General features: G+C 46.3%; 1 protein-coding gene across 3 annotated transcripts in view; it reads left to right on the top strand.

Annotated features, from left to right (window-relative positions):
* Nucleotides 1-27,865, top strand: part of Carmil1 (capping protein regulator and myosin 1 linker 1) — a 295,091-nt gene that overhangs the window by 186,402 nt on the left and 80,824 nt on the right. For 2 of the 3 annotated variants that reach the window (XM_029563000.1, XM_008831900.3), the window contains exons 13-22: nucleotides 1,250-1,353; nucleotides 4,066-4,143; nucleotides 4,254-4,330; nucleotides 8,563-8,667; nucleotides 13,850-13,919; nucleotides 20,057-20,138; nucleotides 20,834-20,933; nucleotides 21,032-21,086; nucleotides 25,035-25,207; nucleotides 26,549-26,617. In XM_029563000.1, the coding sequence (XP_029418860.1) occupies nucleotides 1,250-1,353; nucleotides 4,066-4,143; nucleotides 4,254-4,330; nucleotides 8,563-8,667; nucleotides 13,850-13,919; nucleotides 20,057-20,138; nucleotides 20,834-20,933; nucleotides 21,032-21,086; nucleotides 25,035-25,207; nucleotides 26,549-26,617 (913 nt within the window). Of the gene's footprint in view, nucleotides 1-1,249; nucleotides 1,354-4,065; nucleotides 4,144-4,253; nucleotides 4,331-8,562; nucleotides 8,668-13,849; nucleotides 13,920-17,650; nucleotides 17,663-20,056; nucleotides 20,139-20,833; nucleotides 20,934-21,031; nucleotides 21,087-25,034; nucleotides 25,208-26,548; nucleotides 26,618-27,865 lie in introns of all 3 variants that reach the window. The other variant, XM_008831899.3, reaches the window with a different exon arrangement.

Raw genomic sequence — 27,865 nt, 5'->3', positions numbered from 1 at the left:
TTACTATATAAGCCAAGACAAAAAAATAGTTTACAAAAGCATACAAGTTTAGATATGAATATGTAATTTTAAACTACAATAGCAATGTGAAGAACTTTGCTATAAGAGTGCTTTTAGTGGGGCCGGAGTGATGGCTCATCAGTTAAGAACACAGGTTGTTCTTCCAGAAGACCCAGGTTCGAATCCCAGCACCCATATGGCAGCTAACAACCGCCCAAACTCCAGTTCCAGGGGATCTAACACCTTCTGACCTCCATGGGCATTGCATGACACAGGCACACTTACACACATGCCAACAATACACTCATACACATAAAATAAAAATAATAAATAGAATATTAAGAAAAAAAGAGTGCTTTTAGTGATTTGGGGAGCTTGTGAAGCCCAGACACTTCTATGCTCCTATTTGATAGCCAGCCACACACCTCCAAGAACCTTCACTCCCTGGTGAAAAGAGGCAAAAATGCAGCCACTGCCAAGCTGTGACTTGCAGGCCAGTGTCCTTAACTTCCCCACACGTACAGGACACAGCGCTGCACACAGCCATGTTACCTTGTCATGGTCATTGCTTACAGATGCTGCTTGTCAACTTAGTTTGGTTCACCTTGAGCCCTTTGTCATGAGTATAAAAAGAGCACCGAGTGTCTTAGCCAGGCATGGTGTTACGGGCCTGTTACCCTAAGTAAACCCAGGAGGCTGAGGCAGGAGGGTTTCTATGAGTTTGAGTTTACCTGTCCCTCCAAAATAGCCAAGGTAAATACTCGCTCCTTTTCCCTGTGCATTTGTAAGTATCTCATCTTCTTACTGTTTAGAAATCCATTCCCATACAAATTGGTTTGCCTTGAGTATAACATATTTAAATAGAGCAGTGTATTCCTCTACCACACTAGCGCTCCGGCAGACCACATGACCTGTACTTGAATGTACATCATTCAAATGCTAGTCACTAAGTCAAGAATCAGTGGTGGGATTAAATGGAGGCTCAACACGCTTGCCAGCTGGATGGCTTTCCTCACTCTGGGACTAGAAAGTAAAATGTTTTCTGTTCTTGGATGCATGAAAGTACAGGCTGTCCGTGTCTGTGAGCAGCCTGGCTTCCCAGAGGATCTGTCAGGGAAGCCACCAAAGCTCCCCTCTGGGGACCGTAGGGCTCCTGGTTAACCTTGGTCTGGCTGATTGATGAGACTGCAGAGCCATTTATGGAAACTCTGTTTCCTGTAATCAAGCCTGGACATTTCTGATGTTGCAGGGGTGAATAGCCTTTCTCAGTCCCTCAGTGCCAACCCTCTGACTGCCTCCACCCTCACCCACCTGGAGCTCTCAGGGAACACCCTCCGTGGAGATGAACTCTCGGTAAGTTTTCCCTTCCTCACTGAGGGGGCTGGACGCAGCAAGCCTGGAGTCATTTCTAAACGTGATGTTCTTCAGTTACACCTTAAGATCATGTTAAAAGCTCGTGAGGCGTTCTAGTGAAGACTCCAGAGCCTGCTTTATTTGAATATAGCCTGTCACCAAAATTAAGTTGCTTTGCACTTAAATGCTGCTGCCGAGGTTCCTGTTGTTTCTGGAAATACTGTTTCGTCATTAAGTAGAGCTGTTGAGAATATTGGTGCTGTGGTTTATTGAGACAAGGTGTAGCCTGGCGGGCTTGGAACTCACGATGTAGCCCGCCAGGCTGGCCTCTGTCCAATTCAGTGTTCCTCCTACCTCAGCCTCCCCAGGGCTGGGAGTACAGATGTGAGCAAAAGTGCCCAGTTTCTGATATTTATTTGTATTGCTGTTAAAGGGGTTATGGGATAATCCCAGCTACAGACTAACCCATAAACAAAGTAAATGTAATCGGGAACTATTCTTTATCAGAGTTTCACTATGAGGCAAAGTACGTCTGAATTCTAGCAGGATTTTTCATGCACTTCAACAGTAATAGAAATGCTTAACCGATCTTATTGACATGGAAACTGAGTTATGAGTTCATCACCATGGGTGGCAAGTGGTCCCTCCTGGCCACCACGATGGGATTCAGAGAGAAATCTTCCCTCAGCAACAGGCCGGGCAGCTCACGTGGGCTGGGAAGCGCCTTCGTTTGCAGCCCAGGGCCGCCTCTGCTGGGAGGAGGAACTGGAATAGATTCTCCTTTTGGTTGCTTGACTGTAAGGCGGGGAACGTGAGAGGGAAGCCTCTCCAGGTTTATTTCTAGTTTGGCTTTTCCCTCCACACTTGAAATCGTCTGAACACTACTTGCTTCCAGGTGCATTTTGACAATTCCCAGAACATTTTCCCGGTTCGGTTGCCCTTCAGTGATGATTCTTAAACCTCTCCCCTACAAGATAAAGCTAAGAGCCAGATGAGGATGGAGGAAGCTTTACAGCAGCAAAGTGAAGAAGGGCCAGAGTAGGGGATACAAGAGAGAGGAAGTGCTGGGGGCCCATTCCTATAATCCCATTACTCGGGAGGCTGAGACAGGGGGATTGCCATGAGTGTGAGATCAGCCTGTGTTACAGAGTAAGACCAAGAAAGAAAGAGAGACGGAAGGAGGGAGGGAGGAGAGGGAGAGAGAGAGAGGAGGGAGGGCAGGTGGGCAAACCAAAGCAAGAGACTGGTATTAAATAATGACTCAGCCATAACAGGGCATGAATAATTACCTCAGACAACCAAATGGCTCAAGACTTCCAGGTCCAGGGGTGTGGCATGTGCCAGCTTGCCTCCGGGTACAGCGGAGTGTGGTGAGGAAGCTGAGTGAGCATGGGCTCCTAGCCAGGACATGCCGGTTCTGGGAGCCCTCGGCAGGTGCACTGACTCACCTGGCCTGGTGCTTTCTGGGAAAGGGACTGCCAGGGGACTGGCCACTAGGTTTTAACAGGACTTTGGGGCAGTAGGAACTCCCCCATTTGGTAGGTGGAGACAAAACCACACACAATGGAAGGAGGCGCAGAGACGGCGGGTCTTCATGTAAGTCCCCCAGAATGCTGTTCTGGGTCACCCGTTACCCAGAAGCATTTGAGGCCAGCTTTGTGCTCTTCTGAACTCCTTTCTAGAGAGTTTTCGGAAGCCCCTCGGAGTCCAACTGCGGCGTTTTAATGAGCATTGGCCCAGGACTGAAGCTCTGTCACCCTAAGCTTGTTTTCAGGTTCAAGTGCCTGGTGGTGCCCAGAGAAATGAAGGTTGTGGCCTGGGGAGCTTGGGCTGTGTCTGTGTCTCCTTTACACCGGGAGACTACAGGATGACAGAGCAAGATTGGCTTCATGTTTTCGTGTCCTTTGGGGGCAGGGTGAGGACAATTTAAGCGTTGTGATGCCCGAACCAGAAATCTTAGCAATATTGAAATTTGAGGGCTTTTTTTTTTTTTTTTTTTTTTTTCCTAGTAATTCTTTTAGGACAATCTTGTTAGATTTTTGAAGACACTAAGGACATTTTGTTGGGCAGAAGAGAATGTAGCCTGAGTTCATCCAGTGACTCCAGTTCAAATGGCATCTTCCAAGGATTTCAGCAGGGTTCCCATTTTGATGGGGTGACTATAATTCAGGTGATATTTCAGACTGCAGAGTCAAAACTAATTAGCAGTGCTCCAAAGAATTACACACTAAGAGCTGAGGTATCTGGGAGGCCGAGTTACCTGTAATAAAAGAGGTGCTAGGCCGTCAAGGTTATTCTGGGCCATATTTTTAAAAAATATTTTACTTATTATTTTTATTTTATGTGTATGAGTTTTATACCTGCATGTAGGTAAGTGCACCCATGTCTTGCAATGCACGTGGAGGACAGAAGAGGCTGTCAGATCTCCTGGAACTGGAGTTACGGACAGTTGTTAGCTGCCATGTGGGTGCTGGGATTCAAACCCGAGTCTTCTGTAAGAACATATTTTTATACCTGGGAAATGTTATTTTGAATTCCTTATGGATTTTTGAACCCAGCGAAGACAATGGAATGACAGGAAAGTCTGCAAACCTTTATGGCAATGGTCAAGGTGGTCCTGGTGAGGGCAGGAGACTGTGTCTCAAAGCAGTGGCTTCCGTGGCGGGATGTGTTTCCCCATCTACATCCTTACACTTTTCTGTTTCTTTCAAGCACATGTACAGTTTCTTGGCCCAGCCCAACGCCATCGTCCACCTGGATTTATCCAACACGGAGTGCCCTCTGGATATGGTAATTGCTTCTCAGAACAGCTCCTTTGATGGGATGGGGCCCTGTCTCTAGAAAATACTCTCATGGACCCGGAATTGCTCAACTTGCTTAACGTCCTGTTTCCTCCTCAGGTGAGCGGCGCTCTTCTCCGGGGTTGCCTTCGGTGCTTAGCTGTGCTCAACCTCTCCAGAACAGTCTTCTGTCACCGGTATGGCCGCCTTCCTGCTCCCTCTGCTGTGGAGAAGCTGTGGGAATAATGAGGAGAGAGTGACGGAGGGGGTTTGCTGTTGTTCTGTTCTAGGTTTTGTTTGTTTGTTTGAGACAGGGTCTCACTATGTGGTCCTGGCAGGCCTGGAACTCCCTATGCGAACCAGACTGAACTCACATAGATCCACTTGTGTCTGCCTCCTATGTGCTGAGTGGTGGTGGTTTTTGAGATGGAGACTCAGTTTGTAGCCCAGCCTGGCCTCAAACTCAGGGCAATCCTCTTGCCTCAGCCGTCCAAGTGTTGGGATTACAGGTATATGGACACCATATCTGGCTTGGGAGGCAAATGTATATGAAAGATGGCCTTAAACCCTAGCTCTAAATATTGGGCCACGAAAGTTTGATTTTTATTGCATCTTTTTATTTGTTTACATTAATTTAGCTATTTAGTTTATGTGTTTTTGAGATGGGGTGGTGGTGGTGGTGGGGTTTCCCTGTAGCTCCAGCTGGCCTGGAACTTGCTATATAGACCAGGCTAGCCTCCATCTCAAAGTGATCCGCCTACCTCTGCCTCCCCAGTGCTGGGATTAAAGGTGTGCACCACCGGGTTTATCACCATTCTTTTCCCTAGCCCTGGCCTGTGTCCATGGGCTCTGTCACAGTGCACTGTGGATAGGTGCTCCCCCACTCCTTTAAGAGTCTTTCGTTTTCCTTTTGAGGCAGGTTCTCATTATGTAGCCCAGCTGGTCTGAAACTCACTATGTAGACCTGCTTGGCCTTGAACTCACAAGAGATCTACCTGCCTTTGCTTCTTGAATACTGAGGTTAAAGTCATGTGCCACCATATCTGCTTTATTTATTTGTTAGTGCCCATGAGGCCAGAAGAATACATCAGATCTACCCATGGGGGTGGAGTTATGGACAGTCGTGACCCACTATGTGGGTGCTGGGAACCAAACTTAGGTCATCTGCGAGAGCAAGTACTCTTAACTGCTGAGTTAACTCTAGCCCTGTGCTCTCTCTTAATATGGTAAAACCCTTTTAAAAAATGTCTGTGGTGGCTGGAGAGATGACTCGGTAGTTAAGTTCTCAGCACATACAACCACCTGTAACTCCAGTTCCAAGGGATTTAATGATTTTTTCTGGCCTGGTCAGTCTCTTGCCTCAATGTGATGCATGTATATTTAAGCAAGCTCACATCCAGATACATAAGTGAATAAATAAAAGACTTAAAAAATATGTCTATAGCTATTTCTTAATGACAGGCTTAGAAATAAGTTTGAGCAACGTCTCAGAGCAAAGAATAGTGACCTCAGAGCTCGTGAGTATGATTTGCAGGAGGGACAGGCCAATTTCAGCACCCTGGTCCTACCTCCTGACTTAGGCCTGATGACTAAACCAGGTAGAACGTTGGAAGCAGCCAGGATTTGTAAACAGCAGAGGAACTCCTCAGCAGTAGCTGTTGTGAAGGGGGGATTATGAAAACCTCTGTGCCGCACAGGTGTGGCGTCCAGGGCCCATCCTGTGCATTGGTCCAGTTCAACCCTCACCAGTTAGAAAAGCACACACAGCATACACAGCATCTTTCAGGTTTTATTCTTTAATGATATGGAGTATTGCCTAATAGTAGAGCTATCTCCTGTTTACTAGTTAATGTTTTAAAAGCTTTGCACATTCCAGAGGATTATCTTGACTTATTTGGAAAATGCAGTTTTGTGGCATGCTTTATTCTACACAGAGCAAAAGTGTCCATCTGTATTGCAAAGTGCTTTGGGTCCATTACTTTAAGAGTGATGTGAACCATCCAGGTTGGGTGGGATATGTCTGCAATCCCAGGAGGTGGAGGCCAGAGGGTCAGGAGTTTAAGATCATCCTCAGTTACATAGTGAGTTTGAGACCAGCCCAGACTATATGGGACTCTATCTGACACAAACAAACCAGAAAGAGTGATGTGTCTTTACACCAGCAAACGTACATCCTAAATTCCTCGAAGGAGGGTAGATAGTGTCGAGTGTGGGAGACAGCACGGAGGGGGAGAGTATTCTCTGAGGGTATTCTGTCGTGTTACGCTTTTGGAGGCAGGTCACGAAGCCTCACTTTGACAGAGCTCTAGTTGACGGAGGAGCTGAATTATAGGATGACAGCTCAGCTTATAAGGGTTTTTGTATAATCAGCTCTTTTGAGTTCACGTTTTGTGAATTCGGAGATGATTGGTGTTCGGCGGAGCTGTTCCACTGGTGGAGGAGAACTGTACTAACAAATTGCCTTGTCTCCTGAATGAAAGGTTATGATTAAACTGTTTAATATACTTAGTGCCTTACCTAGATAGACTCATGGAAAGCCCTCAGCAATTATGTTAAATTCAGTGCATTTATACTGAGGTGTAGATTGTTAGCCAGGCCAGGCAGACTTTTGTTCACAGATAATTTCATAATTGTACCCATCAGGATAGGCCAGGTTGTTCTATGGTAATCACCCCTCTCTTCAGTTTCCCCATCTTGATTCACGACTCGCAGCCACAGTGGTTTTGCAGTGTGTCCCTTGTGGACCGACCGTGTCACCTCCAGCCTGAGACAAGACATCCGTTTATCTGGAGCCTTGACAGACATGAAGCAGAGGGCAGGGTGACCCTGGCAGTGTGTGTCCTGGCTCTAAAGCTGCTCTCTTGCAGATAGCTTCAGGCCCTTTCACACTGCATTTGTCATAGAGAGAGGCTCACACTGCCAAGCTACCTGTCAGTACAGTGGTGAAATGCCACTGTCCTCAGAAAGGGACAGAATATTAGGAAACTTTGAAACTCCCAACAGAGGGACAGGAATAGAACTTTAACTGGTAAACAGCATGCCACATTTGCTTACCAGAAACAAACAGGAATGTGCAAGCTGCCGGTCCACCCGGAAGCAGGTTTCTCTGAAATGTCTGTCATCACAGATCCTAGCAGAACTCTACTTACTCTTAGTTTAATGTTTTTTCCTGTTAGGTAAAGATTCTCAGGGCTTACTTTGATCTTCCAGAATAGTTTGAGCTGGTCATGTTTTAAAATACTGCTTTTAAAGCTGTCATGTAGTGACAGGTTTCCAAAGACCTGTGCACATGAAATATTGTTGAGTATTATGTGGCGGCAGAGCTAGACCCCCCTGGGTGTGTGCTGCCTGAGAGTCTACAGACCCTTCCATGGGGTGTGGATGGAGATGCTGGCTGTGCATCTGCAAAGGGCTGAGCAGAGCCAGCTGCCTGTCATTTCTAACAGGATGGAACAAGCACATTTCAGTGTGGACACTTGAGGCCTGTTTCATCTTAAACCTTTATAGTAGGGAGTTGACTCGGCCCTACCACTGAGCCATATGTCGTGACCCATTCTGACTGTCATGGCTAAAGGAAGCTTTTACATTGCCGAGACATTTCATTTTGTGGTTTGTCTTAATCTAATATTTGGTCTGAAATGCTGGGTTTGCAATGTGGACGCAATAAAGAGATAGGTTATTGGGCATGCGGGCTTGATGCTGTTCACCTCTGTACTCCCTCAGCCCCATCCAAGGTCACCGTCTCATTGGCTCTACCTGTTAGTCTAAATATACTGCCTGGCCAGTTGTGGCAGGGCACGTCTGTCATCTCTGCCATTGGAAGGAAGAAACAGGAGATTGTGAAGAGGTTGTTGGCCAGCCTGGGCTACATAGTGAAACTCTGCTTCAAAATGAAGCTGGGTGTGATGGTACACTCCTGTAGTCCCAGCACCTGGTGGGTAGAGGCAGGAAGGTCAGGAGTTCAGGGTCATCTTTGTCTACATATGGATGGAACTGAGACTGTGGTTGGGTAGAGTGCTTGCCTCCCGTGTGTGACATCCTAGTTTCCCTCTTTAGTACTGTCAAAACCAAATAGACATACAACCAAAACATACTACCCATGGCAGGCCGAGGTGTTCAACACGGAAGCCGTACAGTGGCTAAAAGGTCTTAACACTGGTGGAAAACACCTAGATTTAGGTTTCCTGAGGATAAACAGGGGAAAATGTAATGAGCTTATTACCTTCAAACACTGGCAATAAATTGTTTTGAGATTTAATTATAGATGTTAATTTCTCACATCATCTCTTTGATAGTGTGGAATTATTAACTTAGCTTTTAGACACTTGTTTGTATTGGAAATCTGACTGATTTTGTTCCATGTGTCTGTGTAAGTAACACTCACGGTCAAGGGAGCCTAAGTGCCTGCATGCTGCTTGTGTCTCCACAGGAAGGGGAAGGAGGTGCCCCCGACTTTCAAGCACTTCTTCAGCAGCTCCCTGGCTTTGGCGCACATCAGCCTTTCTGGCACGAAGCTGTCTCCTGAGCCCTTAAAGTGAGTGATCCTTTCATGTTCTCCAGAGCTTTTCAGGTGGAGTGTGCGATTGCAGATGTGCTTGAGGGAAGGGACAAAGACATGCAAGCTGTGTTCCCTGCATGTGCAAACAGCGGTGTGAGCCCTGATCACGTGTGTTCTTAATGTGCATCAGCAAAAAAACCTTAGGATACTTTCCCAGATGACAGTCTTTCTATTATCCTCTGTTTTGTACATTGTTCTGACCGACCGAGATTTATTTATTTTTATTTTACGTGTATGAATGTTAACCTGCATGTCTGTAAGCACACCACATGCATGCAGAGCCCGTGGAGGCCAGAAGAGGACCTCGGATCCCCTGGAACTGGGGTTACGTACAGTTGTGGGTGCTGGGAACGGACTTGAGTCCTCTGCAAGAGCAACAAGTGCTCTTAACCATGCATCCATCTCTCCATCCCCATAGCAGGCCTTAAAAATTTGCTTATTGAATTAAGGTATTCGAGGTTAAAGTGTAAAACACGCATGTATCATCATGATTTGGTGGTTGATGTGCTCGTTCATTGAAACAGCATCAGAATTATTCTGAAGGGATTCCTTTATAATATAGTCACATATATTGACACAGTCATCCAGCTAATCTTTCTTATGACCCTACTGTGTGCTGGCTAAGTAAGTTCTTCAACATAATTGTTGCATGTGGGCCTAACAGCCACCTTGGAGGCTGTCATTAGTTCCTAGGACATTTATGAGGTTGCTTTGGGGAGTACCCAGGTGTCTTTTTCTTTTCCGGTGGTGTGATAAAACAGTCTGAAAAAGCAACTTAAGGGAGAGTGGGCTTGTTCTGCTCCCAGCTCATGGGTACAGGCCATCCTGATGGAGAAGTCAAGCTGGAAATGAAGCAGCTGGCCGCATAGTGTTCACAGTCTGACATCAGGAAGGACTAATCCACGCACCCAGGCATTCAGTTTATCAGCGACCTTTTTCCACTTCATAAGGTCTGGGAGCCCCACCTAGGAAATGGTCCCACCTATAATTAAGATGGATCTTCCCATGTCCATTAACCTAATTAAGATGATCGTTCACAGGCATGGTCTGAGGCTTGTTCCCCTAACGATTCTAAATTCTGTCTGACAAATTGGCAGTCAACAGTAAGGATCATACCAGGGAAGGGCATTGAAGGAAGAGAGCGAGATTGGACAGAGGGAGTTGAGCTGGGAGCCAAGCCCCCCTTAGGGGGAGAGGGCAGCCAAGGCCCTCAGGAACGGCACTGCAGGGAACTCTGTTGTCAGCCAGCTGTGTCTGCAGTACAGCTGTTCCCGACCGCATATCTCCTTCCGCTGTCTCCCGAGGGGCAGAGAGACACCCTTGTTCTTAAGGATTTGGGATCCATAGCTATGAGAGTCACACTTGAGTCTGGAGATAGCGCCTTCTAGAAGTTTCCCGCTCGGAGGCTCTTTCAGGAAACAAAGACTATAACTACTTCACAGTTACACTTTCCCTCGAGGTTTTCGGCTCCTGATAAGTGTTTCCAAGACCTTAAGGAAACACAGGGGGCAGAACAGTCTAGTTCTGATGTGTTGCTAAAATTCCTTCCCTGAGCCAGACACAGTACCCACCCATTCCTAAGGTCCCAATTACAAATCGAGGTATGATTCCACCACAGGTCACTCTGGAGGAACCAATGAGTTTAGTAAGCTTACTTCTTACTTATAGAGCAATGGGTGAGGGTTTGTGGCAATAGTGTGGGAGGTCTCCTCCCAGCATGGGTGATGACTGCCCCATGCCTCCCCAACCTTCCTGGTCTATCTCCTCCCAGCATGGGTGATGACTGCCCCATGCCTCCCCAACCTTCCTGGTCTATATGCTCTGGCCCCTCCCCAAGGCTATGTGCAATTAAGGTAGATAATCGTACAGCTGACTGGAGGAGCGGTTAGGTACTCAGGGTCCCGTGACCCTCCTGCCCTTCCTCTGTGAGGGACCATCAACAGTCAACAAGCCCAGCCGGGATGGTCTTTTGCCGGCACAGCTGAGCTCATAAAGAGGGCATTTTGGCTGGGCGGACGGTTCTGTTGGTGGTGCATTCCTGAGGGCCTACTGTGCGTCTCTGTGCCTTGTCTCCTCCTGTTCTCCCACTTTCCCCTCCCCTCCCCGCCACATGTACCCCTTGGCTCCAGCCTCATCTTTTAGAGTCTTTTTGGGAAACCAGGGATTGAACCTACCACTTTACACATGCCAGACAATTGCTATACCACTGAGCTCTGTCACCAGCCTATCTTAGTTGTGAACCCAGTCTGTGTGCTGCTCCAAAATTCCAGTTTGCCAGAGCTGAGAAGATTAATGTACATCCCCCTGTGAGCCAATTCTGCAATTATTTTGAGGATTGGGCAGATGATCATTAGGTACCTTGCTGTCCTTTGGTTAAGAGGGGCAGTGTCTCACTACAGCTTCCCCTAGCGCCCGCTGAGCTTTATGGTAGGGTTTTCTGGGGGGTTGGGGCAGGGAAGACAGGGTTTCCTTATAGCCCCAGCTGGCCTGGAACTCGCTAAGTACACCAGGCTGGCCTTGAACTTACAGAGATCCACCTGCCTCTGCCTCTGGAGTGCTGGGATGCACCACCATGCCTGACCTGGCTTGGTAGTTTTTCTTTTTTCAAACAATTTGAGTGGGTTTTCACTGGTCTTTTGAGCCTGTGCCCCCTAATCATTGGCCTCTTGTGGTTAAATATCTTAAAGTACACCACTTTGCTGGCTTTAATCCATATAGAAAACGGGTCTTTTCCCTCTGTGGTGGGTTGAATGAGACATGTCCCCCGAGGCTCATGTGTTTGCACTTAGCCCCCAGTTCACAAGGCTGTTTGGGGCGGTTTGGCAGTGCAGCCTTGCTGGAGAAGTATGTCAGGGCAGGGTAGGAGTTGAAAGTTCGTAGCCTCAGCCCGCCCGGTTCTCTGTTTCCTGTATGTGCTGGAGGATGAACGCAAGCCATCATGAACTCTTCCTCTGGAACCATGAGACAAAATAAACTCTTTGTTCTATAAGCTGCCTCAATGTTTTATCACATCACAGAAGAGACTGTACCAGACCCCTCCATTGACACACTGAGATGTGTGCACGCGTCCTGAATGCTGTACCGGAAACAGGAGGCAGTGCCTTGGTCATGTTCTAAGCTCAGTTCACTAGTCCCTACTGTAAACACCATCCGAGAAGTGCTACCCGTGTCACGTCCTGAACGTGCCAGTTATTCATGCAGTTGGCCCTCTTCCCCTCCCCACCCCTTTTCTCTCCAGAAGCAGCCCTCTGCTGCCCAGGGTGCCAGAGACGACGAACCAAGCGCTAGTCCTCGGGGTCTGGCTCTTGATCTTTGGAGGGGTCTCAAGGTCTCATTGGTAAAATCAGAGTCTGGACATCACCAAATGGCCTCTTGTTTCTAGTCCACACAGTGTTCAGGATGCACACACATTTCACCAGTGCGCTTTCACAGGGCGTCGATGGCGGGTCCGGCAGCATCTTTTCTGTTATGTGATAAAACACCATGACTGAGGTGACTTTTAGAACAGAGAGTTTATTTTGGCTTGTGGTTCCAGAGGGAGAGTTCATGATCCTGGGCAGACATGGCTGCAGGGTCTCTCTCCATCGTGCTGTGGGGCTCGTGGCCGTGCTAGTGGGTGTTGGGGCATGGCTGCCCGAGTTCTCCCTGGGTACATGAGGGCCGAGAATTGCTGGGAAGACACACCCCGAAGCCCTGGCATATGATATCCCCTTCTCCCATATTCTCTTTGCCCTCACGCACTTTAGGGGGAGATCCTTTCTTTCTCGGCGGGGAGGGTCCTTTCTCTGGTGGGGGGCATTCTTTTTCTGGGGGAGGAGGCCCTTCCCCTGGGGGGGAGGTGGTCCTTTCCCTGCGGGGGAGGCCTTTTTTCTGGGGGATGGTCCTTTCTCTAGGGAAAGGTCCCTTCTGGGGTGGCAGAGTTCCTTAGGCTGTCACTCCAGGTCAAAAATGCCTAGTAGCACACGCTCAGTGCACTTGGTGCCTGCCTTGTGTCCTGGTCACTGTCACTGTGTCTGTTTCCTTCTCCTGGAAGCACAAGCTTTGTGCTTTGAGTCGTCGAGTTTGTCACTAGGTCTGACTGAGGACTTTTTTTTTTCCATTCAGAGGATTTTATTTTTACATTTTGTTTTTACATTTACCCAGTGTGTGTGTGGTGTGTGTGTGTGTGTGTGTACGCACATGTACCATGGCATGTGGAGTACAGAGGACAACTTGCAGGAATTGGTTTTCTCTTTTTATCTTGTGGGTTATGGGGATCGAACTCAGGTCATCAGACTCGGCAGCAGGCACCTTCGCCCACAGAGCCATTCCACCTGTTCTCTGTCAGTGGAGTGTAAGAACCGTGTGTGCACATGTGAATCCAGGTGCTCAACTATGTTGGACTTCACAGGACTGGCATGCAAGAGTGTAATGAAGCCATTTTCTTAGAGTTTTGACATCTGAGTAATGAATCCCAGTTCCTCAGTCTTTGGAAGAGAGATGCCATCCATCCTGGTCTCAAGGGTGGCTGGATTGGCAGGATCCTGAACACAAGCACAAATCCAGCACCTGCTTATCTCCAGGGTGTCTATATCGTCACACGCACACTTGCTTAGATGCCTTAAAAAACTTCTATAGCTGACATTTCGCATCCTGGAATACCATTTGGCCAGACTCCCTCAGTGCCATATTCCTTAGGGAAAACCAGCTTCAGTTTGCCATGCTAATAACAGTCTCCTAATAATATTCTAAGATTATTAAAGCTGGTCTCAGGCTGGGAATTTATCTGTAATGAACACAATTTGGTCTCCATATGCAATTAGATATTTTGTGGGTGAATTTGCATAGGGTTTGCATGTATGGTGGAGTCGCCACCTGTCAGAAGAATGCTGAAGCCTCACGTGCCCACTTTTGGGGCAGAAACACAATTGGCATTTTCACACAATGAGAGAATGCGTGGTGCCTGACCTATGTTATAGAAAAAGTGCAATTTTTTCCAGTGTTTATTCATTGTGCTTGCTCTCTGTGTGTGTGTGTGTGTGTGTGTGTGTGTGTGTGTGTGTATGTGATCACTGCGCGTGTGCTTGCTGTGTGTGTGATTGCTGTATTTGTGTCTGTTTGTTGTTGTGTGTGTATGTGCTGTGTGTTCTTGCCTAATATGTGTGTTTTCTCTCCTCAGGGCTCTGCTGTTGGGCCTGGCCTGCAATCATAGCTTGAAGGGAGTCTCACTTGACCTCAGCAGCTGTGAGGTAAGACCTTACTATACAGTGGACTAGGCGAAGCCTCAAAATTGCTTTCCATCCTTCTTGGAAAAAGTGTGGTACTGTGATTCCACGGGGAGAAAGGAGGCCGAAAACCACATCGCACAAGTCTCACATCTTCTGTGTTGTGCTATTTTTTATACAAGTAGCCGCAGAACACCTTTTCAAGTACATGGGGATGCTTTTAATGGTTCCTTCGTTCCTAGTGCCCGTTGCCTGTGTGTTTATGATGAATGCTTAAGTTACAAAGCCATAAACTGGCTCCACCCTCATGAGGTGCAGCCACGCTGTTTCCACAAGTGTGCAGAGCCAGACGTGGGTTTGCAGAGTGTAAAGGGGAAAGGCTGTCCTCTTATGAACTTTACTTTTTAATGTCTTGATTTAAGATGGGAACATTAAAATGTCTCTTGGAATTCTAGAGCAGTTCCAACACTTCTGATCAGAGCCCTTGAGAAAGCCTGTGTGTTTTAGAGGGTACCTAGACTTTTATGATCTTGAAATTGTCAGTTCATGTGGCGATTAGCAAGACTCCCTAGGTGCAGACACTTGGCCTGTTTGAGCCTGGCTTGTTCAGCATGTCTGCCCTCTGTCTTCTTCCCAGGGCTGGAGGTGGGGCGAGGGGTTTCAATGCCTGCTTGTGTCTTTAAGCCTACCGTGCTGTTGTTGCAGAACCGCTAACCCTGATCCTTTTCCTCCCAAGGCCTCCCTCTGTGAGGCTCTAAGAGACTCAAGACCCATCTCCCTCCACATCCTGCAGATTCCTATACTGAGCCATCCTAGATGGAGTGGCTGGTGCCTTAGTTTCATTTCTCATTACTGTGGCAGGTGGCTGCCCAGGCTCATTCCTAGGTGATTGTGAATCTAGTCAAGTTGACGAAGAAGATCTCACAGCCGATGTGACTGACTCTCAATTTGTGCACTTGCAAGATGGAAATAATATTACTAGTTCCCTTTGGAAGTGGCCACAAGGAACTCTTTTGGGAAAAGTGCCCTTTGGTCACCCTCTGTCACTGTTCACCTCTCTCCTGCCACATTTCTCTCTTGATATGTAGCCCCCCCCACCCCCCGCACAGATATAAATTGGCTCTTGTGTGTCTTCCCAGCCGGGTTGTGGCTTCCTGAAGGGCAGTGCTTGTGTCCTGATTGTATTGTCCCTACTGCCTCCTAACAGAACACCAGGCAACAGGCCACACTAGATGTTGAAGTCACACATATCTATGAAAAGTCTAGGAGTCAGCAAGAGTGTAATTGCACCATATGAATTCTCAGTGTAGGAATTTTCATTAATTTGGGGGTGAGCATTGCCATTGTGACCTATATTCTGATTTATTTTGGAAAAGCAAAAAAATACAGAAGCTAAAACCCGAAAGCTCAAAAAAATGTTAATTTTGTTTATCTTTCCCACATAAATCAATGGTCTTTCATTTATAAACACAGACATAAAGTAGAAACCAACTCCGGCGATAGAAATGCTTTGCTTGCACTTTACTAAGGACATGCTATTAATGAAAACCATTTTGGGGGCTGGAGAGATAGCTCAGCAGTTTAGAGCACTGGCTGCTCTTAGAGAGGACTCAGGTTCGATTCCCAGCACCCACATGACAGTTAACAACTATCTGTGACTCCAGTTCCAAGGGATCCAACACCATCTTCTGACTCTGTGGGCATTGATTGACACGTGTGCACTTACACACATGCAGGCAATACACTTGAACACATAAAATAAATAATTAATAAAATCTTTTTTAAAATCCATCTTTTATCATGGGAGTGAAATGATGAGGCTGCAAAGGCTTGTTCTGTCGGAAACAGGAAGTTAGTATGTCTGTGGAACTCGGCACAGGTCAAACTGCAGTGTTAGGCTATTAGATTCAAATGTGGAATCATCGGCCTGATGAGACGTCCTGTTCGAAATCCAGCATGTTTTCCTTATGATAAAGCTGGGACAGTTGTCTAATGTAGTTGAAAACTAGCCCAACAAGTATTTTGGCATCGTGTTCTCAAACCATTTTATAGTTTAGATTGTAGGACCAGTGACCACGCTGCCAGGTTACATATTAATTACCCTGCTGTTCATTAGGATTGGTAAAGTACAAAATTATTTTTCTAAACTGCGTCACAGTGTTGCAGTCTGTCTTTACTTCTTGGGGCTAGATGTCCAAATGTGACTAGATTTCAATTTCCTCTTCATGATGCAGGAAACTGCCCCTGAAGGGTATTTGGAATTTCTGTGTGATCTGCGTTGGAATGCTTGGTGCTTTGGGGATTTGTTGTTAGTCTCCTGCCTTCCGTACATTGGAGTTTATATAATAGTCTCAGAACAAAACTTTCATTAGCACATAAGTACCTTCTTGTTTATTCTGTTTCCCCACTGTGGACACAGCCTTCTTCACCCTCAGCACACTGGTCAAAATCATGGACGAGTTCTACGTTTACCCTTGTCCCTCATGATCAATCAGAGTCAATTAAAAAAAAACCTTATTTATTTATTCTTATTTATTTCTCACCTGGTCCGGCCTGCCCTTGACTTTGCTTTGTGGCCAAGGAACTGCTGATTCCCGTTTCTTTTCCCAGGGGCTGGGATTGTAGGTCCGCCATCACGTCCTTGACCCTGTTACACATACTCGCGTTAGATGTGACTTTTCATTTAGAACTGTGGGTAGCATTGTATCAGCTACTTTCCTGTTCTGTGACAAACACCATGACCGAGGCACCTGATCGAAAGACGAGGTTATTTGGCATATGGATCTAGAGGGGTCAGAGTCCATCATGGCGGGAGGCATGGCAGGAGGCAGCCGGAGGAGACATCTTCAAGCACTCGCAGGAAGCCAAGAGAAACCCGAAGTGGGGCAAGGCTATGAACTCCCAAAGCCCACCCCCAGTGATGTGCTTCCTCCAGCAATGCCGCACCTCCTAAACCTCCACAAACAGAGCCCCATATGGGGCCCATATACCAGCGTTCAGATACCCGAGAGCCTTCAAACCACCACCAGAGCCTTTAATCTTCCCCTCCTTGAACCTGAGCTACTATGAAAAAAAAAAAAAAATGCAGTTAAATTGTTCAGTGGTTCAGTGTGTTTACTGCTCTCTGGTTTTCCTTTTTAAGATAGACAACATTTTGCTAGGTGTCTCTGGAACTTTCCGTGTAGACCAGACCGTGTAGCAAACCTGTTGTCTCTGCTCCCCACAAATACTGGCTGGATTTTGCTTATTTTTGTTGGTTTGTATGAGTCAAGGTCTCCGTCTACAGCCCATGCTTCACTGGAACTCACTGTGTGGTGTAGTCTGGCCTCAGACTCACCATCTTCCTGCATTAACGCCCCCAGTGTCTGGGAGGGTACTACCCTCCCCACCCCAACCTTACTTTCTTTTAAATAATGCTAGTGTGTGGGATGCAAATGACAGTAATTTAAAAACCAGTTTTACCTGTACTCATGGCTTTAATTATGCAAATTCATTAAAAAGAATTTTAATTTACAGTAATGGAAAAGTTTTTACTGTTTTAGGAAAGCTTTTGCTTTTAGGTAATTTTAGGAAATAATCTGGGTAAGTGACAATGATTTATTATTTAAATTTTTGAGTTCCTTTTGGAGAGCATGTTTTGGAAGCATTTCTTTAGACTCTGTACTGTGTACTGATGCGGATGTCGGTTCCCTCACGCTCTTCCTCTGCTCATCAATCTTTTTGTTTTGTTTTTTTTCCTCCTCGGGCTTCCTTAGCTTGGCCTCTGTGTAAGTACTCTGAATCAGTAGCTTAGGATGTGTTGATCTGTGTCGTTATTTTTAAGCACTGGAAAAATAAGTTAGTTTTGTGTCTATTACAAATACTGTTGGTTAAAAAGTATTTACAAATGAACTTGAATGTTAAAGATGACTTGCATTTTCCGTTTCTATAAGTGAAACATATTTACTTCAGAGTGATTTTCTTCTAGAATTTTGTTTCTCCACAGAAACTGGCAGCAAATAGGAAATTATAAAGACCCATGAGCTTCGTTTATCTTTGTAGAGTTGTCCCTTTTTTGATGTCAGCTCTGTTTCTTGACCTGTCTGCTTGGACATATGTAAAAAAATTAAAATCTTAAAAACTTTGTGTTTGGAGAGAGAGCTCTGCGGTGAAGAGTGCTTACTGCTTTGAGCAGGGCTTATGTTCAGTTCAGGCAGTTGACAGCTGCCTCTAACTCCAACTTATAGCCTCACAGACACAGACACAGACACACACACACACACACACACACACACACACACACACACACACACACACACATACATACACACCCACACACAAAATCAATCAATAAATAAATAACAAATCAGATGTGCTTAAAATTTTTTTCTGTAGCGGTACCATGAGGAGACAGGCTCGACAGGAGTTTTAAGTCTGGAGAGTGCTGGGAAATAACCGGCAGGGTCACACCATACTGCGCATCCAGTGGCCCTTTCTGCTTTGCGATGGCCCTGAGGAGTTACCGCCGTCAAGTTAAAAAATTGGGAGAAAAATATAATGCTTGTGCAGGACAGACACAGACTATGCCTGTCAGTCTCTGAGTAGCCCGATGCAGCGTCTGTTCACAATGTTCACGGATCTGAATGTTAGAAGAGGCCTGGAGGTGTTTTAATGTACACTGGAGAGTGTGTGATTCCTGCAAAGGCCTCATGTTTATGCACAGAGGAGTTGAGCTTTGTGGGTTGTGGTGTCTTCAGGGTCCTGGAACCCATCCCTACGCACAGGGCCACTAATGGATGAGAGGACCCGGCAGACTGTGCTGGAGGCAGGTCCGCACACTTGGGCAGGAAGCCCTCTACCCCGGGGCTGGGCTTGGTTTTCTGAGCGCAGACATAGTGAGAGATCTGCCTCTCAGTGACATGCACCTTCAGAGCTCCCCTAAGGCATCTCACAGCAATCTGTTATCACCTTAGAAAGAATGACTAAGGGATCTGGAGAGATGGCCCAGTGGTTAAGAGCATTGCACTGACTACTCTTGCAGAGGACCCAGGTTCAATTCCCAGCACCCATATGGCAGCTATGAACTGTCTTCAACTCCAATTCCAGGGGAATCTGAAACCCTTTTCTGACCTCCGTGGCATTGCACGACACGGATGCACTCACATACATGCCGGCAATACACTGATACACATAAAATAAAAATAATAAATAAAATATTAAAAAAAAGAATGACTGAATTCAAATGACTTCTATACAAACAGTGACCCCAAAGGTCTGTGCTTACCTTACAAGAGGGCCCAGCGAAGTTGGTAGGTCTGGCTCCAAAGCAGCATAGAATGAAATTGCTGCATATGAACCAGTGAATTGAGAATTCTTTAACAAGTAGAAAAATGGTACCTTATGTTATAAATTTAGTGTAGAAATCTGTTATTTTTTCTACCCAAAGAAAAGACCTGTCACGTTCCTTGGCTCATAGTGGGCTCCTAATAAATGATGGCTCCTCTTCTCTAATTAGATAGTAAGTTTACTGGGCAGGGAGGGCCACACAGTAGGTCCTTTGCATCCTGTGGAAGGCCTTCCACAGAAGAGGGAGTGTAGGATCGCAGGACAGTGAATAAAAATGACAGAACTACTCCCAGGTGCTTAGACTCTGCAGGGAAGGGTGGGGAGGAGGGGGGGTCTGTCCTGTGACTGCTTTGGGGCCCAAGACTCATTCACACCTTATAAGCAGAGGTGTGGGATGAAGTACGTCCTGCTTTCTCATGTCTGAGAGGGATCTGCTACATTTCCAAAATTAGAAATAAAATTCTTGTGTGTTGACATACACTGTTGTTTTGTTTTTTGGTGCTAGAGATGGAGCCCACAGGGCTCCTGTCAGTGGATAAGCACCCTACCACTGAGCCACACCCCCACCCAACACTGAGTTGTTCAGGTTGACCAGCCCTCTGTTTGTCCCTCTCCTTTTTCTAAACATTTTGGGATTTGACGTTGAATCGTGTGGTGTGGGGAACAGCATCGTTTCTTTACCACGGGAAATGACCTCTCCTCACCTCCGTTAGTAATGGCTCGTTTAGCGTTGGTAAACCTTTGCTTTTTCGGCTTATTTTAAGACAGTCTCTTCTATTGATCATTTGTCCTGCTGCAGTGAGTGGGCTTTACCTGTGTTTGGTCTGTTTCCTTAGCTGAGGTCAGCAGGAGCTCAAGTGTTAGAAGGTTGCATCGCGGAGATCCACAACATCACCAGCTTGGACATCTCTGACAACGGTGAGTTCACTCCGAAGGGGGAAAGGTGCTGCTGGGAATGAGCACGGAACAAAGGGGCGACCCGCCAGCCTGGCTGAGGCGGCTCCTTAAACATCTCACCTCGTTTCTTCACTCACTGAGCCTTTCAATTTAGCAATAGAGTTCATTTGTGGAATGAGTCTGTGCCGAAGCCTACTGATTTGTGGCCAAATTTGCACATTTTTAAACAAACTCTACAAAGCAGATCCGTGTAGTGTGATAAAGGTCTGAGTCCAGTGACTTTATGTTCTTGGTAGTAGTGAAGTTGTGCCCTTGTTGGTTTATTCAGATGCTTAGGTGAGTAACTTCATTTCTGGTTGTAGTCAGCTGTTGAGTCTGTATAGATAACCGTCACTGCAGTTACCTGCCCGTGAGCAGTGTGGCCGAATCCTCTCTTACATAGAGCCAGGGAGAGGGGACCTGTCAGCTCAGCTGATCCTCAGATCCTGCTGAGTTTCCATAGTCACCAATTCTGCAGAGAATGAATTCATCCGCGGGGACCAGCAGGACCTGAAAAGGGGAGAAACAGTTCCTTTGAGGATAAAGGCACAGGGTCATGGGCTCTGAGCTCAGAACAGGAAGTCACCCAACTGCGTCACTTTAGATCCTTGAATTCCAGCTGAGCAGTCACTTATCTACATGTGTTTTGATTCTGTCTGTATTCTTTCTTTTCCCAGGTTTAGAATCTGACCTATCTACCCTAATAGTGTGGCTCAGTAAAAACAGATCAATCCAGCACCTGGCATTAGGCAAAAATTTTAATAATATGAAAACCAAGTAAGAGTTTTGAATTTTTTATATGACCATGATGAAAATAACCAGCCTCCTGAAAGCTTTTGATTTGATCCCACTGTCTGCTTTTCAAATCTCTTTAGAAACCTGACACCTATATTAGACAGCTTAGTACAGATGATTCAAGATGAAGACTCGGTGAGTATTGATTACCTGACTTGCTTGTCTTTTCAACTGATCATTTCTACTGGATGAAAGAAAAGAGATTTTACCAGCAAAGTAAAAGCACTTTCATGAGTTCATTGAATTCAGAGCAATGTGTCCCTTATGTTGTCCTGATGTTCTTTAAGGCTTTGTCCTTTTCCTCTCAAAGGCATATTTGTTTGCTTTTACAGCTGCTTTTACAGCTCCTAAAGTCCAAATGAACTCAGATTGCCTCTGCGGAGAGTCAGCTGTGGGCTGCAGGGTAATTTCTCGTATTAGGTGAAGTGCCTCCTGAAAAATATGTTCCCTTTTGAACTTATACCAGGACATGATACAAGATTCTTTGACATCTAGAGGTGAACTTTCTGAGGAAGTGATGAGTGGGGCTCAGGGTTGGCAGTTAGAACTCTGCCCTGCTTGGCCTTGTCCCCTGAGAGGTGTCTGTGACTGGTGGGCAGCAGAAAGTTCTGTCCACTTGCTTCTCTGCTGTGTGACTTTCTGACCTGTGTGCTAAAGTATCAGACTCATTATTTAATGAATTCCGTTACGTCTCTCTGTCTTCATCTGCTAATAAACCCTGAATTTGCCCCTCTTATACTAGATTATTAAAACAGGGCTGTAATTCGAATGTAATTTACAGTTTTCAGAATTAATGCTGTTGGTTATACATATTTAATTTGGCTTTTCCCATCCCCCTTTATTCATAGTTCACATTTCCTGCATTGGCCCATCTTTAAAAGATTTGGAAACCTGATGTTACAGAATCATACTTCATACTCATCCCAAAATATTTGTTTCTTACTAAATATTTAAGAAGTTTTAGACTTTTATGAAGTTATACAGTTTATGTTTTACATATGGGGCTTCAAACTGTTTGTATAATTTTAGAATTTCTTAAAGATAATTTTGATATTTAAAACTCACCTGGAAACACGTTCGCAGATGATAAAATCTGCTATGTAAATGTAAATTCTGCCAAGTTACAAGTTTGATTAGTACATCGCTAACAACTGTGTAGTTAGTGAAAAGCTTTTTTATTTTGTGTCACTGAAAATGAGGTGGGCTTTTCAAAAGGGAATTAACTGCTATTTCCCCTCTACTTCTGAATCTGTAATGTGCAAAACAACTTAAAATCATTTGGAGTTAGTCTTATGAGTTCAAAAATTCCAAAGAAAACTGGTTCAGTTAGACTCGGCTTTGGTTTTATTTATGTGCGAGTTGGCATTCAGAAAGTAACCTCTGCCTTTGACACTCTGCCCCGTGTTTGTGAAGCACGTTTTGGCAGCCCATGGGGTAGCCTAGTCACCCAGAAGTGTACATGATATTCAGCGGCAAACCCTGGTGCCTGTGACTTTATTGTCACCTTGAGCTGTAGATGGTGGTGTTCAGGTGACCACTTCCAGATTCGTGGAATGGTGACAGGGAGCAGCCAAGATGGCAGAGAATCCCGTTTGAAAGCAGTGCATAGAAATCCATGTTGTCACCACAGAACAGGGTGACTTTCTCCCGGGAGAGCCTACAGCTTGGACACAGAATCCAGATAAAACATGCTCAGCTCTGACAAGAAATAGTAAGAATTAAGTAAGTATTAAGACTGTGCAGAAGGTCAATAAATCAGGAAAAACTGACCTTATAGTTATGCATGAATGGTCCTTCTATTTGGATTAATAGCTATGCCCATTGTTTTTGAGTGTTAACTGGGGTGTTTTGGAATTTGAATATTGAATATAGTGCTAAAGTTGGTGTGGCAGCTTGGAGAGATCTCCAGCATCGGAAAGAAGCTGTGAAATACCATTTCTATAGTAGTTGAAGAGAGATTGCAGAAATGGGGGGGGGGTGGAGAGTTGACACAGTGGTTAAAAGCACTGGCTGCTCTTGCAGAGAACTCAGGTTCAGTTCCCAGCAGGGCAGCTCACAATCATCTGTAACTCTGGTTCCAAGGTATCCAACGCCCTCTTCCGGCCTCCTTGGGCATTGCACATGCACGGTGCACTCACATGCACACAAAACACTCATACACATAAAATAAATAAATAAATTTTAAAGAAAGAAGTGGTGAGAGGCATGGTCATCGCTTTTGTGAAGAGTATCAGATTTGTTTGTGTTTGCAACATTACATTGTTCATGTCTGAGCACTGTCCATTGTCTTCTGTTTATCTGAATGTGAGCTGTTAAAAGAACTCTGACTCTGCCTCACTATAGCTGAGCTCAGCACAGCCAAGCTTTTTGACTAAAGTGTCATGTTACCTCAGCAGCCGCCAGTAGGTCTAAGGCTAAGGAATACCCGTTTGCCTTGTGGTTTGTCCTAGACTAGGTGTGGGGAGCACACAGTATGGGTTTAAAGATGCTATGTAGTCACTTGGTCTAACCAGACACATGATGGTGCTGTATCTTTGTATCTTTCTTGCTGTTTTTTAGAAACAGAGTCTCAGGGAGCCTAGGCTGGCCTCAGTCGTTCTCCTGCCTCTACCTCCCAGTTCTGGAATCACAGGTGGGAGCCACCGTGCCCAACCAATGTCTGAATCTTGACTCTGTTACCCTCCTCATCCTGGCTCTTGGACTTCAGTGATAGATGCTCTGAGGATCATGTGGCATGGTTGAGCAGGCATGGTAGATCTTAGGGTGTATTTGGCTGTTGTCATGGAGATCACCAAGGCTCATGGTTAGCCCCAGTCTCCTGGGCCACTAAGAGCCCTGGTTGTAGATAACTTTAGAATTTGCTTTCAGCATTCTCTGGCTTGATATGTCAGATTTACTTATGGCCTAAGACCAGAGGTGACCAGTCCACACGACCCAGATGCTGTTCTCATCCTCCACGTCTGAACTGGAACTTTCATGTTGGTTCAAGTCCTGGAAGTCTTCCCCCATTTTACTAAGCTGGGCTTGCGTCAAGTCTTGCAAACTCAGATGTCCACAGTGAGCAGGTCAAGTGATCTGGGGACAAGGAAGAAGCCCTGTGATGTGTTTGGTCAGGTACTCTGCAAACCAGACCAAACCTGCACCCAGCCTGCGTGGCTTTCAAGTCTCTTAAAGGGACAGAGACAACGCTAATGTGGATTCATATGCAGTGTATGATAAACAGGTCACACAGATAAAAGATAAAGTTATGGCATAATGACCAGAAAGTTCTAACATAAGCTTGTCAGGGCAATGCTGTGTAATTGTTAAGAGATACAATATGAAACTCAGTTATTCAAGCCGAGTTCAGAACCCAGTTCAGTTGCTATCTAACTGCGTGACTGGTTTTGTTTTGCTATTTTGTATTGTGTAAGATGGGATCCCGTGTAGCCCAGGCTGGCTTTGTGAACATGCTATGTAGTTAAGGCTAGACTCAAACTTCTGATCCCCTTGCCACCAGCTCCCAAGCAGTCATGTGCTTCCTACCCATCAACTGCCTGGGTGACTTTGGTTGAGTTGCTTAACCCTTCGGTGTCTTGTTTGGGAAATGAGGATAAGGGCCTGTGCCTGTGGAACTGGGTGGCTGACAGGGTTGGGTGAATTTATGAACAAAAAGTGCAGCAGTGGGTAGACAGAGATGTGATCTGACTGACGATCGTTCTCCTGACTGGCTTTTAGTTTATACTTGACCTCTGTATTTTAGGGTTTTCATTTCACTTATAGAATAATAAAATGGGTAGAAAGGGACAGGGCTTCAGCTGGGAGATTTTGGTGTCTTGTATCCACCTTGTCCTGTCTTATACTGGGTCCTCCATGACTTCCCACAGAAGTGACAGGCATTTAGCAATAAAATGCAAATTCTCCAAGTGTCCCCCAGGAGGTCTGTTTTATGCCAGAACCTCCAGGTTTCAGCTCCTAGTGGTTTTAGGCAGTGGTTCTAAAACCAGGTATGGCAGTGGGTCCAATCCCTGCTTCTCTGTGAAGGAGTTTAGAGAGTAGTCGTTGCTTTGATGAGGCCATTAAGTGTGTGCCACCTGCCCACAGCCTCTGCAGTCCCTGTCTCTGGCTGACTCAAAACTCAAGGCCGAGGTCACCATCATCATCAATGCCCTGGGCAGCAACACCTCCTTGACCAAAGTGGACATCAGCGGGAACAACATGGGGGACATGGGAGCAAAAATGCTGGCCAAAGCTCTGCAGATCAACACCAAGCTCAGGTAGGCAGGACCGCCTTGGCTCCTAGGGGTCAGTGCTTCTTGTAGAGAACCCGGACCTCAAGGGTGCTGGCTGGGAAGAAGAGAAGACAGCTTCGGCTTTTATCACAGCAGTTATTGAGGTGCTCCCCAACTTCTACACAGTGTCTCCCCAGGGATTATCTTCCTGTGCTCACTGTGGTGACAAAACAAACTGACCACTACCAACCTGGGGAGGAAAGGTTTATTTGTCTTACATCTCTCAGGTCACAGTTCATCGGGGAGGCCAAGGTAGGAACTCAGGGCAGGAACCTGGAGGCGGGAGCTGGAACCCAGGCCATGGAGGAACGCTGCTTACTGGCTCTCTCCCCTGGCCCCTGCTCAGCCTGCTTTCTTACATGACACAGGGCCACCTGCCCAGGGGTGGCAACACCCACAGTGGGCTGGGCCCTCCCACATCACTCAATAATCAAGAAGATGCCCCACAGACATGGCCACAGGCCAGTCCAATGGAGAAAGTTCCCCGATTGAGGCTCCCTCTACCCAGGTGTGTCAGGTTGACACCAAAGCTGTCCAGCACAACCCCACAGAAGTGTTGCAGCTTTTTTTCCCGCTGTCGTCTTGACAGCTGACTACCCAGGTCGTGGCCGTGAGGAACAGGGAAGTCCTCACAGGCCATGCCGAGGGAGCAAACCTGGGCAGTCTGTGTCCCTTAGTGACAGGCCACATTCTGAGAGCTGCACCTCAGGTGAGTTCTGTAAGCATCAGAGAACATATTCTCATGAAGGAAACTGCCCATGGCAGCACGAGGTGACATAGCCAGTGGTCCATCATGGACTGCCTGTCCTTATTAACGCACAGTTACGCCGCTGTGAGTCCAAGGCGTCTTCTCTACTCCCCACGTCTGTCACTATAAGACTTAAAAGCGAGACCAGAGGTCTACTGTTCAAAGTCACCGTGGGGGCCACTGCACTGCTTCAAAGTCTCCCCATGCTGTTTCCCCACACATGGCCCCCTTGACAGCCAGCTGTGCTTTACCCTGTCACGATCCACTATTCACATGCTAACAGGTGTGTCCAACCTGTGGCCTGTTGGACTTTCAGATGCATGGGACAGGGATAGCTGTGAAGTAGGTCCATCACAACATCCTAAACTTGCTTTAAACATTATGAGATTGTTTTCTGTGTAATTTTCTTTTTTTAATAACTGAATTACATGGTTTTTGAGCACGAGTTTCGTAGATGACACTGTCATGCCATGATGTCAAGAGGCTGGACCTGCTGTTGACTCCCAGAGATTTCTCTGCAGGGAGAGCATCCTCTCCCCCAGGCTTCGGGATCATTTCATGGTTTCTTTTTCAAACAGGACGGTCATCTGGGACAAAAACAACATCACTGCACAAGGCTTTCAAGATATAGCCATTGCTATGGAAAAGTAAGTTTTAATTAGGGCTCTTTCCTGAGAACCTGAAAGAACTCGTGGGCGTCAGCATCACCTATGGGGTGGAGGAAGCAAGATAGCCTGAGGGTCAGACTCTGGGAGGACAGTAGCTGTGCTCTGGTGTGTTTTCTCATGTGCAGAGCGAGGGCAGAGATGCCAATCTGCCAAAGATAAGTAGTCACCAGGATGACGTGGGAGTCCAGGGAAGGGGCCACAGGATGGCTGGCTGGTTCCCTCTGGTTTGCCCTGGGTTTGCTCTTATGTTTCTGGACAACTCTGATGGTGATGGGGGGGAGAGTATAGGGTCCAGAAAATTAAAATGAAATTGACCACTTGTTTCATTGTGAAAGATTTTTTAAAATCATCTCAGTAACTAAAGCTACAATTGTTATTTTTTGCCAAATGTACTTTTCTAAGAAATAAAAGATGTGACAGAAAATAGAATCTGTACTTCTCAGTTTTGGCTAATAACAAACTAAAATGTCAGTCAGAGAGAGTGTCTCCAAAGAAGGATATTTGTGATACATACCTGGAGATGCAGAGTAGCACATGGAGAGCCCATGTACCATTGTAAACCAGGCTCTTGTTGAGAGAGGCCAAGGCTGGGAGCAAAGGTGGTCAGGACAAGTTTGGACACAAAGGTCGTTGGTGCTGGAGACCCCGCGGCAGCTCATGTTCAGACTAGACTGCTGTGTTCTGTTCCAAGGGTCTCATTTGAAGTGTTGCAGGCTTAAAGAATGTTAAAGATAATCTTTGTTACCGCAAGTCATAAGTCACAGAGCGCAGTACAGCGCCTCTGGAATGAGGCGTCTTGTGGGACGGAAAAGTCCTCTAGTGTCCATCATCTCAAGCATGCAGGTGGGAGCCCTCTCCTTGTCCTTGTCACCCCCTGGCTCTGGTGTGGCTGGATGTGACAGACACATGGCATCTTGCTGTCATCCTATTTCAGAAATTATCAAAGCAGATTTTGAGCTTTGGAAAGGAGATGTTGTAAGACATGGGAAGGAGATCAGGGGCCAGTAGAGCAGAACCCCAGGAAAGGGAAGAATTGCTCACTGTCCTCCTTCCACCCATCTGTTCGGATGGCCTCCCGGGCCACTTGTTCTCCAAGCATCTTCCAGTCCTAAGGCCTGTGGCGTTACTTGAGTGAGGAGGTCAGGGTTGCTTCTGTACAAAATTACAAAGGTTCAGTTCCTTGTTTCTCTCTCTCTCTCTCTCTCTCTCTCTCTCTCTCTCCCTCTC

Source organism: Nannospalax galili, unplaced genomic scaffold (assembly GCF_000622305.1).
Source record: "Nannospalax galili isolate Female #2095 unplaced genomic scaffold, S.galili_v1.0 scaffold456, whole genome shotgun sequence".
Lineage (NCBI taxonomy): Eukaryota > Metazoa > Chordata > Mammalia > Rodentia > Spalacidae > Nannospalax > Nannospalax galili.
The sequence above is the reverse complement of the archived record's forward strand: the minus strand, read 5'-3'. Positions and strand labels throughout refer to the sequence as shown.